This window comes from Leptonychotes weddellii, chromosome 13, assembly GCF_054177405.1.
Source record: "Leptonychotes weddellii isolate Sample4059 chromosome 13, ASM5417740v2, whole genome shotgun sequence".
NCBI lineage: Eukaryota > Metazoa > Chordata > Mammalia > Carnivora > Phocidae > Leptonychotes > Leptonychotes weddellii.
This window is the reverse complement of record NC_138381.1, coordinates 69,947,854-69,966,566: the sequence shown is the minus strand read 5'-3', so window position 1 is coordinate 69,966,566 and position 18,713 is coordinate 69,947,854. Positions and strand designations below refer to the sequence as shown.

The 18,713-nt window shown below is 49.7% G+C and overlaps 1 protein-coding gene across 1 annotated transcript in view; it reads right to left on the bottom strand.

Moving 5' to 3' along the window:
* Window positions 1-11,723, bottom strand: part of HRK (harakiri, BCL2 interacting protein) — a 16,811-nt gene extending 5,088 nt beyond the window's left edge. The window contains exon 1 of the mRNA XM_081802117.1: window positions 11,278-11,723. Within this exon, the coding sequence (XP_081658243.1) occupies window positions 11,334-11,609 (276 nt within the window). The 5' untranslated portion in view covers window positions 11,610-11,723 and the 3' untranslated portion in view covers window positions 11,278-11,333. The remainder of the gene's footprint in view (window positions 1-11,277) is intronic.
* Window positions 11,724-18,713: the final 6,990 nt, after the last annotated feature.

Below are 18,713 nucleotides of genomic sequence, written 5' to 3'. Positions count from 1 at the left end.
TTCGGATCCCTACTTTTGTATCTTTGGGGTAAATACCCAGTAGTGCAATTGCTGGATCATATGGTAGCTCTATTTTCAACTTTTTGAGGAACCTCCATACTGTTTTCCAGAGTGGCTAGTGTGCTATGATTCTTAATTGAAAAGAGCAAATGGCCAAATAGCATGATCCCAGATCTTTTTTCCTTTAATGAATATGTATATATGTATGTGTGTGTGTGTCTATACAAACATACAGATATCTATATATCTTTATCTATATATCCATATAAAGAGGTGTACAGATATGCAAAATAGTGTAATGGTTAAGAGCGCAGGGGCATCTGGGTGGCTCGTTCGGTTAAGCCTCTGACTCTTGATTTCAGCTCAGGTCGTGATCTCAGAGTCGTGAGATGGAGCCCCATGTTGGGCTCCATGCTGAGTGTGGAGCCTGCTTGAGATTCTCCCTCTCCCTCTGCTCACCCCCTGCTTGCTCGTGCTGTCTCTCTCAAAAAAATTAAAATAAACAAACAAATAAATAAATACAACTACAGTTAACTCTTGCACAACGTAGAGGTTAGAAGTGCTGATGCCCCATGCAACCAAAAATCCCCCCGTATAAATTTTGACTCTCCCAAAACTTAACTATGAATAGCCTACTGTTGACGGGAAGCCTTGCTCATAACATAAACAGTCAAATTAACACATATTGTGTATGTTGTATATATTACGTACTGTATTCTTACAATAAAGTAAGCTAGAGAAAAGATAATGTAATTAAGAAAATCGCACGGAAGAGAAAATACATTGACAGTACTGTACCGTATTTATTTCTTTTTAAATCTGCATATCGGTGGACCCATGCAGCTCAAACCCATGTTGTTCAAGGGCCAGCTGTATTTTTAAAAAACAAAATCCACCACCCGCTCTGAGCCACTGTCCTGCCCCTGGGATGTTTTTCCTCAAACTTGGCTCATTAAAAAACTCTCTCAAATGCTGACTCACAACCAAAGCTCACAGCTGAAGAGATTCGTGAAACTTTGCCTTTTAAGAAAAATGTCCCTATTTCCACTTTGCACCCACAGTGTGGCGGGGGCAGGCGGGCAGAGGGGAGAACATGGAACCTCAGGGTCCTGCCTCCCTGGGCCACCGTGTTATCACCCTGTTGTGGGCACAAAGGTAGGAAGCTGTGAATGGCAAGCCCCACTGCAGCAGTAGATCGAGCCAGAGGTTCACTCGCTTCTTCCTGTATCTGAGATGAGGACTCTTGGGTCCCCTAAGAGGTCTCAATATTTAATTTTTAAAAATACCTTTTTTGCTCTTGCTATTTGCGCAAGTGTTAAGTTACAAATTCAAACAGCAGAGAAGGATATAGAAATAAAAGGAAAGCCCCCTTCACTCCAGATCTAAGCCTCCCATTTACAGACACTGTGTCTCTCGCCCTCATCCTTATGTCCCCAGAGCCCATCACAATGCCCTGCATAGGTAGGTGCTCATTTCAGCCTGCTGGGTGACAGTGGATATGTGAGCAAGTAAATAATGGTGGCAACTTCCCCACTCTCCATCTTTGGTTTTAGGGTGCTGATTTTGACTGTGGAGTTCAGATGGGACCAGCAGTCAGTCCTAGCACCTAAGAACTATGGGGACGAAGGTCTCCATGCAGAATCCTCCTAGAGTGAACACTGCTCTGGTCTGTGTCTTCAGTCTCCATCCTTATAGTTCATGCTGCCCACCTAGGAAGGTGGGTGCTAAGAAGAAGGTAGGCAAGGGGATCAAAAAAGCAGAAGGCTGGGGCACCTGAGTGGGTCAGTTCGTTGGGCATCTGACTGTTGGTTTTAGCTCAGGTCATGAGCTCAGGGTCATGGGATTGAGCCCCGTGTCGCCCATGCTCTTGCTCTCTCTCAAATAAATCTTCTTAAAGATTTTTTTAAATTTATTCATCTGAGAGAGAGATAGTGAGCAAGAGCATGAGCACGGGGGAGGGACAGAGGGAGAGGGAGAAGCAGACTCCCCGCTGAGCAGGGAGCCCAATATGGGGCTAGATCCCAGGACCCTGAGATCATGACCTGAGTTGAAGGCAGACACTTAACTGACTGAGCCACCCAGAAGCCCCAATAAATAAATCTTTAAAAAGAAAAGAAAAAGCAGAAGGCTGGATCTGAGGCATGTGAGAGAGGAAGAGGCCATTTGGCAGCTACTAGAAGGGATGGTGACCCCCTGTGCCCAGTACCCAGCTATTAGTGAATAGTTATCAGTGCCTCAGTGAGTGGTTATTGATTATGGAAAGTCTGTGAGGAGAGAACAGAGAACTAAGAGCTTCTGGCCACTATGAAATTATAGCAGGTGGACCTTGCAAGCACACTAACTGGACTTCCGGAAGGGTAGCGCTGAGGGTTGGGAGACAGCAAGGCAGCAGAGAACTGACACCAAATCAAATGGGCAGACCCTTTCTAAAGTAGTCTCGGCGGGTGTACCCCATGTTATAACATGCGCATTCTTTGACCCAATAATTTCACTGCTAGGAACTTTTTTTCTTTGCAAAGTTGTCCAAACCAGAATACACCTCATTCATACTATCAGCAAATTAGAAACAGCATAAATGTCCCTGGAGAGGTGACCAAATAAGTGAATCACAGTTCATCCAACAATGGAACACCATGCAGCCATTAAAAAGGATGATGAAACCTTTCTTTGTTGACATGGGAAGAGATCAGCAATCTATTTTTAGTGGAGAAAAAGCAGATTATAGAACAACATGAACAGATGATCTCACTTATTTAAAATAGGGTATGTGTGTGGGTGTGTGTATGCATCAAGGGATGTCTGACAAAGTGGTCCCCAAAAGCAGGTGTTGCAAATTTAAATGTATGCATGGACCCAGTGAAGTGTGCTCAGAAGAGGTCACGGTAAGCAGAGAGTCTGTGTCCCATCTAAAGGGCCTTCTGATCCTCATCCAAGCCTTTGCTACCACACAGGAATACAGACTCCATCTTGTCAGATCTTTCCATGTGTTCAAGAAAAACTGGAAATACAAGCTTCTACAAGAAAGTGCCTGATTTTTCAGTGCTGTAGGGAAAGCCATGGGAGTCAAACAAAACCCAACTGCAGGCCAGGTTCAGCCGGGAGACCACCAGGTTGAAACCCTTGCCCAGACACCAAGGCACCCTTAGACAGAGTCAGATGGCATTGAAGGTCACCTCATCTAAACCCTCAGCAGCTATCTCTGCACCTCAGTTTCCCTGTCTGGAAAGTAAGGGAGTTGGGTTAGGTGGTCTCTAAAGTCCTGTCGAGCTCTGGCTATATTTTTAGAATGCTGACGTTTTGGGTCATAGATCATTTGAGGATTGGATCAAAGCCTTGGTTTCTCTCTCAAGTAGGGAGAAACTCAGGAGTATGAAATCAACCAATTTTATGTGTAATTTTTGGGGTTCCCAAATTCCTTGAGGCCTCCCCCAAATTCATTCATTTATCTATTCATTCATTCATTCATTCATTCAGTAGTTACTGGATGCCCGCTCTGCACTAGTCACCATGCCTGGGCTGGGATATAGTGATAGGCAAAATAGACATGATTGGCACCCTCACGAGACCTGGAGGCCAGTGTTGCCCAGGTTGGGAAGTCCTGTCCTGGAGATTCTTCCAGCCCTGGTACAGTGGCTTAAGCAGGCTGCTGGTGAGCCACAGAGTGGGGGACACAAAACTCAGAACTGCTTTAAACAAAAGGCTCTAAAAAGTCCCCTAGGAGTTCCCACCATATTACGATTACAGGTCCACAGACTGAATTTTATCCCAAATAAGAATATCACATATCCCGCACTCCCAATTATCATTTTCTACCATTTTCTGAATATCAGTTAAGTGCCCCATACTGCCCAGAATGTAAAGGGACAATTGGTAGATGGCAGATCTGGACCTGACCCAAAAAGCAGCTTGACTCCAGAGTTCATGTCACTTTCCACCAAGCTATCCTGCCTCCGCATGAATCTGGGTGACTACAATAAACAATTACCAATGGTTAAATTTTCAGAATCAAGACTTAGGCCCCATGGTGTGCCACCTAAAACATTTTAAATCTGGGCTGTCTTTGAAAGTGGTACCTCTTCTTAAATCCATCCCATTGCCCGTGACACATTCCCACTCTCTGAAGACCTCCCCCCACCAAAAGCTAAGTTTCCCCATCATCGGTATGTTAGCGTCCTTAAGGATTTATTATGTACCATGTGCTAGATCAAAGAATATCAGATGTACATGGTACCTGACTGTGCCATGGTGATAGGCAGAGCCAGGCAGGCAGGGAAGCTTCTCCAAACCCTTAGTAACATTGCTCTGACCTGGAGCTCTTCCTCGACATTGGGATGGGCATGCAAGGAGTCCTCTGCATTCTCAGGCACTCCAGCAATAGCTAGAGGTGTGTTCCACGAAGAACATTCCACAGAAAAGGCCACAGATTTAGCTGAGGATGATAACAGCCAACTCAAGAAGCCAGGGACATGACTGAGACATGGGAATGAATGGCAATGTTGTCTAGAAAGCCCTTCTGAATCTTTACAAGATTTTATACCCTTTAGACAACTGTTACAATGAAAGAATGTTTACATATGCTTTGATAGCAAAGTTCCACTTGGAGGCATTTTTCAGAAAATCATCCATGGGGGCGCCTGGGTGGCTCAGTCAGTTAAGCGTCTGCCTTCAGCTCAGGTCATGATCCCAGGGTACTGGGATTGAGCCCCGTATCTGGCTCCCTGCTCAGCGGGAAGCCTGCTTCTCCGTCTGCCCCCACCACCCGTGCCTTCCCCAATAAATAAATAAAATCTTTTAAAAAACCCAGAAAATTATCCATGATGTGCCCAAAGAGTTAGACACAAGGATGCTCATCATCATGATGGAAACAATCTAAATGTCCAACAATAGTGGATTGGGAAGGTAAATGGTGGAACAGTCAAATAATGAAATAGCAAATGTGTCGTAGATATGCTCTACGATAGAATAAGTGTGTCGCAGGAAATATTACAAGGCGTGGAGAAATGTCTTTCCAAAATTGGAGAAGTCAGGTTACAGAGAATAAATATCTAGAGCTAGTGATTCCATTTGCTAAAATCCCCATCAGTGCATTTTTGAAAATGGAAGGAAGCCTATCAAAATGTTAACAGTGAGTAGTAAGATAAAAACAACCGACAAAAATTGTCTTTTATTCAGCATTTTCCAAATGTTTAATAAGGAACTTGTAATATTTTTTGCAACCAAGAAAAAGCTATTTTAAAAAGGGGGTGTTACATAAAGTTTCCCAAAGCAATTTAATTCCATCTTGCCCGAGTCTGTGGTATTCGGAGCAAAGGTCCAATGATGGCAACACTTTGTGGGAGCAGCCAATTTTCTCTCCACGGGAGGGTAAAGGAGATTTCTCCTTTCCTGGGCATCCAGCAGGAATAAAAGGATGCATCTCACTGACATGGGTTAAAACAGAGATCCCCCACCCAATAGCAGGGCAGGCTAAGAGACAGGGAGATCAGGCTGAGTTGAATGGTGACATTTCTTACGTGATGGAAATCCAGCCAGTATCCACAACATTCGGAGGGTACTGAGGGCTGGGCATCTGTGAACTGGTACAGGAATCCGGATCTGGCAGACCCTGGCAGGAGGTGAACTCGTTCATTTCCACTGAGAGGCTGGGGTGAGAGTAAGAGCCAGGCTCTCTGGCTCCTGAAGTCTAGGAGCCTCTGAGCCAGGAGCTGGGACTTGTTCATCCCTATATTCCTGCATCCCAGCACCTGGCTTGTAGCTGGTGCTCAATGCATCATGCAAGTGCACGGCAATGGAACAGAGTCCTCTTTACTGTGTCACATCTAATTCTCCCCCTCCCCCTTGCAAAGCACCTGCTCATGCACTATCTGCACTTGTGAATCTCATTACTGATGAAAGCCTCTCTGAGCTTGGTTTTCTCACCCCCTTCTTCCTATTGAACTTGGAACGAAACTCAGCCTCCCTGCCAAGGCCTCATCTAGCCACTCCCTACCTCTCAGACTTCTTCCTTCCCAAGTTCATGTGGCTTTAGCCACACTCCTCAGGTTTCTTTCTTCCTCAGACACACCGAGCAAAGTCTCACCTCCCAGCCTACTGGACTTGCTATCATCTCGCCCAGAACACCTTCCTTGCAGGCCTTCTTCATGTGGCCTGCTCCTTCTCGTCATTCAAGTCACCGGCCCCCTGGCTCCTCCTGAAAGTGGGCATCCCTAACCACTACAGGTGAGGAGTCCCCTGGGCTCTCTATTACATTACCTTCCTGTAATACCTTCTGAGTCCTTGGCACTTTCTGAAATTATCTCTGTGTTAGATTGTGTGATCCCAAAATGGCCACGTTATCTCCCGTCCCACGTGCTGTTCTAGAACCTTGCCACTGCCCCAGGGGGCGATGTCTAATTCCACTCCCCTCGAATATGCACCGGCTTGTGACTTACTTCTAACCTAACTGACTTTTGAAGCCAGGTCAGAAGAGCAAAATTGCTTTTGGGGCTCTGAGTCACCAGGTCAGAGTCTGACCACCATGAGGCTGCCATGCTGGGAAAAAGCCTAGGCCACAGAGGAGGTGAAATGAAGATCCCCCACTACCTCCTCCCCATGCCCGCCGTGATTCTGGCCCCCACCCAGCCTGGAGCAGAGACAGGTCGCCCCTGCTATGCCATATCCGAATCCCTAACCCACAGAACGTGTAAGCATAATCAGACAAGCTTTGGAGTAACTAGTCACAGAGCAATAGTAACCAGAATGATCTGTATTAACTTATCATCAGTCTTTTCCCACTAAAATGTCCACGAGGGCAGGGCCTTCTATGTCATGGTCCTTCCTGTGACCACAGTGCCCTTCATCCAGTGGGTACTCAGTAATGAATAGCTGAATAAGTGAAAGAAGCTGAATTTGGGAATACCTGTCTTGTATAGTTGCTGACTGATGCATTTATTCATTACGTAGTTACTGCACACCTGCTGTGTGACAAGCAAGTCACATGCGGCGGGGCATCCCACTGTCCCCATGAAATCCTATCACACATAACACTGGTGATGACCAGAGGGGAAACGGAAGCCCCCACTTCCCCCTTCCCGTCCCCCCAGTATAGGTCTGAAAAGCCGCCTGTCAAAAGCCAGAGGTTGCCAAATCCACCCAGCCCACATCTGGGGGTGTATTTAATTATCCCGGGGTGCAGCTGTTTTTACATTGACAGCTCAGTCACTTGTGCCCTGGCCTCTCACTAGGCAAGCGGATGACTCCAGCTAGGGACCATGTGGTGGGCAGGCTGCCAAAGTCCTGCACATCTGGCCCCTTCCCGGGGGGTACCTCCCCAGCAGCTGTCTCCTTCCTTTTGGATTGCTCCCTCCCCGGGTTGAGGCTTTCAGGCTCTAGAAGTAATCCTGGCAGGGGTGCAGTAGGCTGGGTGGGAGGCTGGAGGGATGCGCCTCCAGGTTTAACCACTGAGTCCCCAAAGTACCTGCCAAGAACCAGTTAGCATGTCTGGCTGGCAGTCTAGGCCATCATTAATTCATTAAAGCAGGTTGCTGCTGGCCAGTTGTCTTCCTTGTTGCTGACCAGGTCGCTTCCTGGGCCTGCAGAGTCCTCTTCCTCCCCTTCTTCTTAGCCCCAAGGCAAGATTCTGCCCACCAGTGGCCCCTTTTCCCAGCCAGATTCCCTGGCTGTGTTCTCTCTCCCTCCCTGCCCCCTCCCAAGGCACAGTTCTCCCTCCCTCCCAACCCCTGCCAGCCAGTGCTCACCAGAAAGCATCTTCGGTTCCCTCTCTCCCTCTCTCTGGTTCCCTCTCTCCCCCTCCTGCATTTTTGCTGCCCAGCGATTGCTTAAACCACACCCATCTTCCTCTTGGCCTCCTCAGCCTCCAAGGAGCCTCCCCTGAGGCTCTTGCAGAAAGGGAATCTCTCTAGTGCAGGAATTCACAGCTCATCGCCCCCTCTGCTTGCTGTCCCGTGTCTTCTCCTCCCCTGCACCCCCAAATCATGGGGGGGGCTGTGTGCTCAAAGACAGAAACTCCATTCCCATTTCTGATGTTGCCACCAGTCCTCTGGGACTCAAGTGAACCCTCTCTGCCTCAGTTTCCCCTTTGAAATAATAAGAATGGCATTACCCATTAAGTAACAGCCTCTGATGAGTGAGCTAAGTGCCAGGCACTGCACTGGGCACTTTAAATGGATGCTCTCTTATCAGCCTTCCGACAATCCTAGAAGAGGTACAGCTCCAGTTTAGGCTCAGAAAGGTTATGATTCTTACCCACGGTCACACTGCCCGCAAGTTACTGGGTTGGAACTTAAATCCAGTCCCATCTGATTCCTAAACCCATGCTCTTTACCACTGTACTACCCTGGTCAGGCTTGCCCTGATTCCCCAAGAGGGCATGTAGGGATGGTGGGGAACTGCCCCCTAACAATGGCAGAATGTTGTCTGCTTTGGGAAAGGAAGCTATAAAATGCACAATCATAACCATAATAGCTCACATTTATATCTACTTCTTATGCATCTGGCACTGTTCTAGAACTCTCTGGATGTGAATTCATTTCACCCTCTTGACAACACCTTTGTCTTGAAGTACTATTATTGTCCCCATTTTAAATATGGGGAAAACTGAGTCTCGCGTGTGTGTGTGTGTGTGTGTTTATTTAATGATGACTTCTGAGAGAAGCATTGCTGGCTCACAGGGGAGGCTGAAAAGAAGTTCACCCTTGACGCCTAAGACAATTGCCTGCCCTATAGGGCTGACTCAGGCCTCCCCGAAATACTTAAGGTATCCTACGAGCATTCCCACTTCTCCTCTAGGGTAGCAAAAGTGGAGAGGACCACACACGGAACTCAACAAACTGTCTTTCTCCAGTGGATTTTCTTTCACTTCTCCCTAACTTACCGGAGAGGCGGGGGAAAAGATGGGTTTCCCCCAATTAAGTCAAACGCACACGCAAGGCCAGAGGGGCCGGCACTGGGATAGTTTCTGGGATAGCACGGAGGCTGGGAGCCCAAGGCCGGCGAACCCCCGGATGGGAGCGCAGGAATCGGGTGGTACACAATTCCACCGGTGTCCCCGTGGGAGTGAGGCACGGTGCTGCAGGAAAGCCGAGCCGGGCATTCCGGGGTTAGGGCACCCGAGGAGGGAGAACTCTGGAGGGTGTGGCTGCAGGGGACGCCAGGCGGGACTCGCCAGGAGGAAGCAGAACCCAGGGGTGGACTGGAGTTGAGAAGCAGCCGGGAGCTCTGGGGCAGAAGCGAAGTGAGGAGGGGGTCATAAACCCTACGCCGAAGCCACACCAGCGAAACTGCTGCGGGACCCCTCCCCTGCCGCGTGGGATCCCCATCTCCCCGCTCCTCCCCCCGCCCGCGCGCGGAGGGGCGCCCTCGGTCCTCCTCGCGAGCCCTAGCCGAGGTCTCCCGCCGCCTCCCGGGCGGCAGCCTCCTCCCCGCCGCCCCGGAGCACCCCCCAGCCCTGACGAGCGCCCGGTCTGTGCGCCCCCACCCCGGGGCGGGCGCCCAGCATCCCGCACCGCCCGGTCCTGGGAAGAGAGCGCTCTCCCAGCCTCGCCTGGACCCCAAGACCGCAGAAAGCCGTGTCCTGGCCCTCCTACTCTAGCGTGCCTCCTGCTTCTAATTCACATTCCCAATGTCTTTTGCAACTTGTTCTCCAAGCAGTTTCTCTTCTCCAGCTCCCCCATCTTCCTTTCCTGGTCTCGCCGCCCGCTTTTTCTTTCCCTCTCCTTCCACTTTCTTTCCCCCTTTCCCTAAATTCCAGGCTTTGGGCTTCGCGTCTCTCGCTCGACTCCCTTTTTCTGCCCACCCCTCCCTCCGCCCAGTCCAAAATGTTGTTCCTGCCCCTGGGATTCGGCAGCCCCAGCCCGGCCCCTTCCGGCCGAGGACAGCCCCTCTCCACCGAGGGGGAGTAGCGGATGGGACCTCCGGGAGCCGGGCAGAGAGCGCCCCGAAGCACGCACCTCTCTTCGCCAGCGCCCGGGCTGCGCCGGCCCACGCGACATCTGTCGCCCGCGCTCCCGGCTCACACCCTGCGCACCCCCGCAGCTCCCCCGGCGCTGCCACCCCCCACGCTCCGGCTGCCGCCTCTCCCCGCGGGCGCCGCGCCAGCTTCTCAGGGTGTCGGCGCACGGCAGGGTTCCGCCGGGGCCGAGCGCTCGGCATCTGCGGGTCGTGGCATCCCGGGGCCGCTGGCTTTCTCACCTTCGACCTTCACCTTCCAGCCCTAGATCCACCTGTGGTGGGCTCAGGCTGATTTTCTCTCCTTCCCCATTCTCTGCAGCTCTGCTCTGTTCCAGATCTGAGAAGACAATCCCTTAACACGTTTGCTCCCCTAGGCGCACAGCTGGTGCTCAATAATTCCTCAACCCCAAGGGCCTAGTGCACAGAAGATGCTCAGTACCTTTCTCCCACTGGTACCAAACGCAGTGGGCGCTCAATACTCACTCCCCACGCCCACCAGCACGCAGGGCCTGGCATACCGCAAGCTTTCAAACATTCCCTCCCTAAACATTTACGGCCTAGCGCCCAGAAGGAGCTCAATAAATGCTCTTTTATGAAGACTTCCCTTTGGGGTTTCCCTAACAGCCTCCGATCCCAGCCTACTTTGGGGGCACCTCCTTCTCCATCTCAGCTCCAACTTTCTGGTGAAGAGGAGGCCAAGCTCCTTAAACGGGACACCTCGTTGCCGAAAGAGCGAAGAAGTTCGCAAAGCGGAGGAAAACTGCAAAGTGCGCGGGGCCGTAGGGGGAAAGACAGCTCCACCGGAAACCTGGAGGCGCTCCGGGAGAACGGGGAACAGAAACGAGGGAAGTGCCGCTTAGGGAGAAGAGGGTTCGGAAACTGGCGACTTAGGACGGCAGACGGCTTGGAAGAGGACGGCGGACTTGCCTTGAACCCGAGATAGATTATAATTCTTCGGCGTGGCCGTGAAACTACGTCCTCATTGCAAACACACTTTTTACTTGCACTGCTTGTAAACTGTGTTTACTTGAGGCGCTGGTGGGGATTGAGGAGACTAAAGTACCCCCCGGACCCCCCCCCCCGCCCAAAGCCATCCCACTGGAGAGAGTGGTAAGATGCCCCAAGAAGAGGACAGGCACAGCGGACCTGACACTTGGAAGGAGAGATGGCAACTGGAGGGGAGGAGGCTGGCGATCCTGGCGAGAGAAGGGAGCAGGGAAAGAAAGAGATGGGAAGGGAAGAAAGCAAACTTGTCGGTCGCTCGGGCGCTCCCAGCCTGCCCGGCGTGACCAGTCCCCAGCCACCGCGCCCTGGCGCTCGCGCGCGTACCTGTTGCTCTCTCCGGCTGGGTCTCGGCTCCGGCCCCACCAAGAAGCCCCGCGTTCCTACAAGTTCCGCCTGCCGAGCAGCCAGGCCGCCAGCGCCGCCACCTGCGCGGCCGCGCACAGCCAGGGCCAGTAGGTGGGGAGCGCGCCGGGCGCCGGCGCCCTCCGGCTCCGCGCGCGGCGCCGCCACATGGTGCGCTGGTGCAGCTCGTCGCCGAGCGCCTTGAGCCGAGCGGCCGTGAGCTGCGCGGCGGACGAGCGCAGACCCAGGCGGCCCGCGCTGCAGGCGCACACGGCCGGGGGGCCGCGGCCGCGGTGCAGGGGGCACGGGCACATGACCGCTCGCCTCGCTCCCTCCCCGCGCTCGGGCCGCCCCTCGCCTCCGCTCCCTCCGGCCTCTGCGCCTGCCTCCGCCGCGCTCCAGCCGCCGGGGGCCTCCCCTGGACACCAAGTTTCTCCTTGTGTTGTGCGTTTGTTGTGCTGACGGCGCTATTATTAATTAAAGTGTCACATGGTGGAGGGGGGCGGGGAGGGCGCGGGGAGGGGGGTTACATCATCCGGCCCCCGGGGGGGGGGGCTGCAGGCAGAAGAAACCGAGAGGTAACTTTTAACCCTAGCGCCGCCGGCAGCGAGAGGGCGCGCGTTTGGGAGAGGAGGAGCGCGGCGCGCTGGGACGCGACCAGGCCCCAGCCGCCGAGGTCCCGGTCTTGGGGGGGTCGCATGGGACCCCCGCGGAGGCGGAGGGCGCGAGGGAAGGCCTTCTCCTTCTCTTTTTCCTGAATTCAGCTCCGCTTCCGATTTGGCGAGGGAAGCAGGCTTGTTTGCCGTTTTGGATGAAGCTGATAGCGAATTCGGCTGCGTTATTCAAAAAATATTCCGAGGCTATTGTTTTGTTTGGGGGAGGTGGGTTGATTGAAAATCTCCTGAGAGAGCCAGATTCAACCCAACTTGCCCACTTTCAGGTCTGACTCGGCACCTATAGGCTTCGGACCTGAATACACCCGACACACGCCCCCACCCCTCTCCGGGCTTCCCCGCCAAACCCTAAAGCGCCCCCAAAGCCTCTAGAACGCTTGATGGAGGCGGGGCGGGGGGGTTAGAGGCCCCTAGCCCCGGAGAGGCGCAGAGGCGCGCACCCGAAAAACCCTCGCAAGGGGCTTTCTGGAAGGTAACTTATTTTTGTCTGCTTCCTTGTGAATATTGTTTTCCTGCCGGGTTACAGTTTCTAGCGGCGATCCCGATTTAATGCGCAGTGGAGACCCTGAGGGACCAACGAGGGGGAGGGGCTCGGGGGACTTCAGACTCCAAAGGCTGCAGTTGTCCCTGCTTAGGAAAATACAGATGGGTGAGGGACACTCAGGATTTGGGGGGAGATAATGAACCCTTCTCTGATCTTAAATTTAATGGGATTCAGATAACTTTGGGATTCAGAAAACTGGAGGAGCCAGAGGTGACTCCAAGCCAGCTGTCTGGGACCTGATGAGGAAACTTTGATTGTCTCCTTCCGCCGGGCAGAGGGCTGCCAAGGCCCGAGTCCTTTGGTCTCTTGGAAAACATTCTCAAGACTATGAACATCATTTGGGTTTGCATTCGTCATGAGGAGAGATTTCCCCTTGGCCTCCCCTGGCACAGTCAGGTGTCAGATCCCAGCTCTGCAGTGTGATCTTGGCGGGCCCTGCCCTTACCCAGACTGTTTTCCTATCCTTTGGAAGGGTCATCACTTGCCTTCTGAGTGCCCGCTATGCAGGTTACTGGGCTCTGGTCGCTGCCTGGCTGCCTTAAGTAAATCCCCCAACACTTGGGGGGGGGCGGTGCTATTACTATCCTGTTTTACAGATGAAGAAACTGAGGCACGGGGAGGTAAGGCCTCTTGCCCAAGTTCACAGAGTTAGTGAAGAGGGAAACTGGATCTAAATTAAGGCAGCATGCTGCAGACTATAAACGCTTAACCACGGTTTTATACTGCCCCCTGTAATCTGGGAATAATAATACCTCCCTCCCAGGATTGGGGCAGAGATTAAATGAGAGAAATGTATGCCAAACACCTGGCATGCAGCGGGCCCTGGATAAATCTTGGTTCCCTTTGCTTCTGGCCAGAACCACTTCCTCATTCTCCTGGGACTCACCTCCTTAATCCCCCCTAGTCTTTGCAGAGGGGACCTGATCCATTGCCCAGTATAGCGTTCCAAGAATGAAGATACAGTGTCTATTTGAAAAGCCCTTTGGATTTAGATTGAACAATTCCCTCCCCCCCTTTTTTAATCTGCACGCTTTTAACAGCTCACTTCATGGACATTAATTTTAATGGGACGATTATTACCCTGTTTGGAAGCCTGCCCCTCGAAATGCTAGGCTCACAAGGTGGCGCTGGGTTGGGTCCCAGCCGCTTGGATGTTTTCTGTAGCAAAGGGAGTGCAGCGTTGGCCATGGGGATGTGTCACTCAGCAGAGGGAAAAGAGAAGGGTGATGGGAAGTTGGAGAAAAGAGAAGACCTCCCCCCCGCCCATACTCTGCATCTGACAGTCCCTAATCTGCTCTTAACTGGAGTTATTTGGCCCTATCCCCACCATTCACTAACTGGGGAACTTGGCCTTGAGATGAGACTTTTTGGAACCTCCACTTCCTCATCTGTAAAGTGGAAATAGTACGTACCTTACGAGAATTAAATAAGATCATACTGGGAAAGCCCTCAGCACAGTGTCCAGCCCATCGTTAGCATTTAATAAATGTTGGCTACTATTAATATTTTAAAGTAGATCATGTAGTCACTAAACAGTCTGCTTTGGAGAATGTTGGAGGGCCTGCACCCTCAATTATATATGATTCCACTATTGCGAATCGGCCGTTCCGTCACTGACATTAGTGTTGCCCAGAAAAAGCAAATTCTTTGGGACAGTAACATAACACCCTCCTCACACTCCAGTTAAATGAGTTTTTACGTTTAATGTTCAACTTAATAAACACTTATATAGTGCTTACTTTGTATCCCGGGCACTGTTCTAAGTCCTTAGACATATTATCTCAGTTAACCCTCCTAACAACCCTATTTAATAGCACAGCCCGACGCGGGACTCGATCCCAGGACCCTGGGATCATGACCTGAGCCGAAGGCAGACGCTTAACTGACTGAGCCACCCAGGCGTCCCGCTATTATTAGTCCGATATTATGGATGAACAATGGAGGCAGAGTATTTAAAGAACTTATCCAAGGTCACATAGCTGTTTGGCCCCAGGGTTTGTGCTCATTAGCATATGTCACCCCTGGGCACTTGGGAAGAGGGAGAGAGGCTGTTACCTCTCTCTACATAAGAGACCACATAAACTGTGTCTCCCCCAAATTCCTATGTGGAAGCCGTAACCCCCAGGACTTCATAATGACTATATTAGGAGACAAGGCCTTTAAAGAGGTAATTAAGGGGTGCCTGGGTGGCTCAGTCGTTAAGCGTCTGCCTTCGGCTCAGGTCATGATCCCAGGGTCCTGGGATCAAGCCCCGTATTGGGCTCCCTGCTCCGCGGGAAGCCTGCTTCTCCCTCTCCCACTCCCCCTGCTTGCGTTCCTGCTCTGGCTATCTCTCTCTCTGTCAAATAAATAATTAAAAAAATAAAATAAAGAGGTAATTAAGCTTACATTAGGTCATAAGGGTGGGGCCCTAATCCAATATGACTGGTGGGCTTATGAAAAGAGGGAGAGACACCAGGCGTGCAAGGAGGCAGCTTTTTGCAAGTGGAGAAGAGACACTTCAAGAGAAACCAACCCTGCCAACTCCTTGAGAGTTTTATTATTTGAGAAAATAAATTTCTGTTGTTTAAGCCACCCAGTGTTGTGGCACTTTGTTATGGCAGCAGATGAATAGAGAGGCAATGAACGGGGAGAGAATGTCCTAAAAGGGAAGTTAGAAGCAGATACTTACCAGATGTGGCCGCTTTGACTGACGGGTATGTGCTTTGTACCTTTTTCTGGATTTTTTTTTTTTACTAGACTTTATTTATTTGAGAGAGAGAGAGGGATAGTGAGAGAGAGCATAAGCGGAGAGAAGAGGGAGAAGCAGGCTCCCCGCTGAGCAGGGAGCCTGACATGGGGCTCGATCCCAGGACCCTGAGATCATGACCTGAGCCGAAGGCAGACGCTTAACCAGGCGCCCCTTTTTCTGGGTTCTTGAGAAGCACTGGGTTCTGGGACTGTTGACACGTTCCCTTCTTCCTCTTCCCATGTCCTGTTGGAAACCTTTAAGGGAGGACAGGTTTTAGGGAATGATTTGAGAAATAGTTCATGAAATCCAGCTGGTACTTTTATTCAGAGAAAACTTTCCCTGCCAGATGCAAGAATGTGAAGCCTCTCTCTCATAAAGAAATAAGACAGATTTTTCTCATCCATGAAGGTTTCCTAAGGTGTCCTAGTGCTGAACAACTGGGCTTAGCACATAACAGGTGTTCAGTAAATATTCGATGAAAGAGAAACTTAAAAAATGAGTGAATGAACAAATGAATGGTAAGCATCCTGATTTGTCTTTCTCTCTTTCAAACATACACAATATAGAATTATCATCAAGAACATACAAAAATTTCCTGCCCCAAATCATTCCCTTACCTCCTACAGAAATCAATACTCAAATGTTTTGAGCAGGAGGGGGAGGGATATTTTTTCTTTAATTAAAGCAATAATTACCTATCCTGGTGTTTGAGACTGAGTGAGCCTTACCTTATGGTGTTTTAATTTGTGTGGCTTGGTGAAGTGGTAAATGAATGAACAGCTGTTGCCTCCTCCAAACAGCTGTGTTTCCTGAAGCTATGTATTAATGCCAGGGCTGGATTTGATGCCAGGAGTTGGTTTGGTGAACAACAGAGTTCTTGAATCGAAGTCAGAGTTAATAGCAGAGTGGTTTGACACTCTGAGCCAGAGAGATCCAAGTTTGAACCCTAGCCCTACCATGCAATAGCTAGTTCCTTTGGGCGTATTTTTGACCTGAGCCTCCACTTTCCCATCTGTAAAATAGAAATAATGATCATGGTGTCTACCTCATTGAGTTGCTGTGAGAATTAAAAGAGAGAATTATCAAGTGTTTAGCAAAGTGTTTGGCACTCAATAAGTATTAGTTATGGTCCTTGTTATTCTATTGGGATTATTAAGCATCCACTTAAGAAGCAGAACTGGGACCCTGACCCAAGCCCACTGGGGAAACAAGAGGATTCAGATTTCAGTTGAGTCCACTATTCAATTACATCACAGTTATTCCCAGGAAAGTTCCCTCCATTCAATAGACCCAGAGCAGGACAGCTCTCATCTCTCACATTTATCCTTTTTCACCCTCTGATACCTGAAAAGATGGGGTAACCCCTTCTCCAGGGATCTCCTAATTATTCATTTGATACCTCTCCCTTAAGGATCTTTGTGTTGTAAGTAAAGAGGGAACAGCAGACGAATGTCCACAGCAGGGGAGAAAAAAATTAACCAGCCCATAATTATAGTCTCATCAATACTTTAAGTGTAAAGGGTAAACCTCACTTAAATAAAACCTAATGCCTTGATTACTGGAGTCACAAGAGATAGGGTTGATTAAAGCCGCACTCCTGCTGTGAAAATTCAAACATATTGTCCTTTGCTCAGGCAATCATCACTTTATTGAAGGCAACTGAGTTTAGTTTAAACAAGTGAATTGCTAAACTTGAAATTATAGTGTTGAGAGGGTAAATGAGGGTAAATGCTGGAGAACAATTTGGCAAACCTGGAAGCGCTGAACGTGCACACGCCCTGTGACCAGGTGATTCCATTTCCAGCTATTTCTAGATGAGTGCTTCTCAACCAGGAACAATTTTGCTCCCCAGGAGACATTTGGCACTGTCTGGAGACGTTTTTTGGTTATCAAAACTGAAGGGTTCTACGAGCATCTAATGGGTAGAGGCTAGGGATGCTGCTTACCATTCTACGATTCTCAGACAACAAATAATTATCTGTCCCCAAAGGTCAATAGTGCCGAGTGTGAGAAACCCTGCCCTAGGTATATCAGTTAGTATGCGTTTGGTATGAATAACAGAAAATCCAACGAGTAGGGTCTTAAATCACAAGGATTTTTATTATTTGCTTGATGGCAAGTCCAGAGCAGGGGTTGGCAAACTATGGTATGTGGGACAGTCGGCCCACTGCCTGTTTCTGTAATAATTTTACTGAAACACAGTCATGCTCATTCATTTATGCATTATTTCTGGCTGCTTTTGTGCCACAACAGCAGAGTTAAATAGTTGCAGCAGAAATTGTATGGCCCCGAAGTTTAAAATATGACCATCTGGCCCTGTATAGAAAAAAGTGTGTCAACCTCTGATCCAGAAAAGGGCAAGCTCAGGGTTGGGTTTGTAGTGCAAATTTTCATTAAGAATCAGGCTATGCCTATGCTTCTGCTCCTCCATCCTCAGTATGTTGATTTTAGTCCTCGGGGTTATTTGTCTCATGGCAACAATATGGCTGCCACAGCTCCAGCTATCACATGTGTACTGGGCTGAATAGTGTCTTCACAAGTTCTCACAAGTTCATCTCCATCTGAAAGCTATGAGTTTGACCTTAATGGAGGAAAGGGTCTTTGCAAATGTAAACAAGTTAAGATGAGGTCATATGGAATTGGGGGCGGGGAACTTAATCCAATGACTGGTTTTCTTATAAGATGGAAATTTGTACAGACATAGAGGGGAAATGGCTATATAAAGATGGAGGCAGAGACTGGAGTTATGCTGGCACAAACCAAGGAACACCAAGGAATGCTGGAAACCACCAGAAGCCAGGAGAGAAGCAAGGGAAGATTCCTCCCTAGGCCTTTGGAGGCATAGCGGTGATCCAACACGGTTCCTTGAATTCCCACCACACTTCTACATTCCCAGAATTACCATTTAACACCTTCACCTACATTTTATTGGCCAGAATAACTTAGTCACATGGCCACACCTAGCTACATGGGATGCTGGGAAATGTAGTCTTTTAGCTAGGCAGCAATGTGCCTTGCTAATACATATGAGAGTTCTGTTACTAAAAGGAAAGTAAAGAACATATGGTAGCTGAAGGTCTCTTCCTCACCACTATTGTCTTAGATCGGGGTTGGCAAACAATGGCCTGCAGGTCAAATTCAGCCTTCCATCTGTTTGTTTGTTTTTAGTAATTTTTTTTAAAAAGATGTATTTATTTATTTTAGAGAGAGAGTGCGCACAAGCCGGGGGGGCAGGGGGGGCTGCAGACAGAGAGAGAATCCTGAAGCAGACGCCCTGCTAAGCAAGGAGCCAGACTCAGGGCTTGATCCCAGGACGCTGAGATCATGACCTAAGCCAAAATCAAGAGTCAGCCGCTTAACCAACTGAGCCACCCAGGTCCCCATCTGTTGTTGTTGTTGTTTTTAATGAAATTTGTATTGAATAATTATAGATTCACATGCAATTATAGAAAAAATATAGAGAGATCCC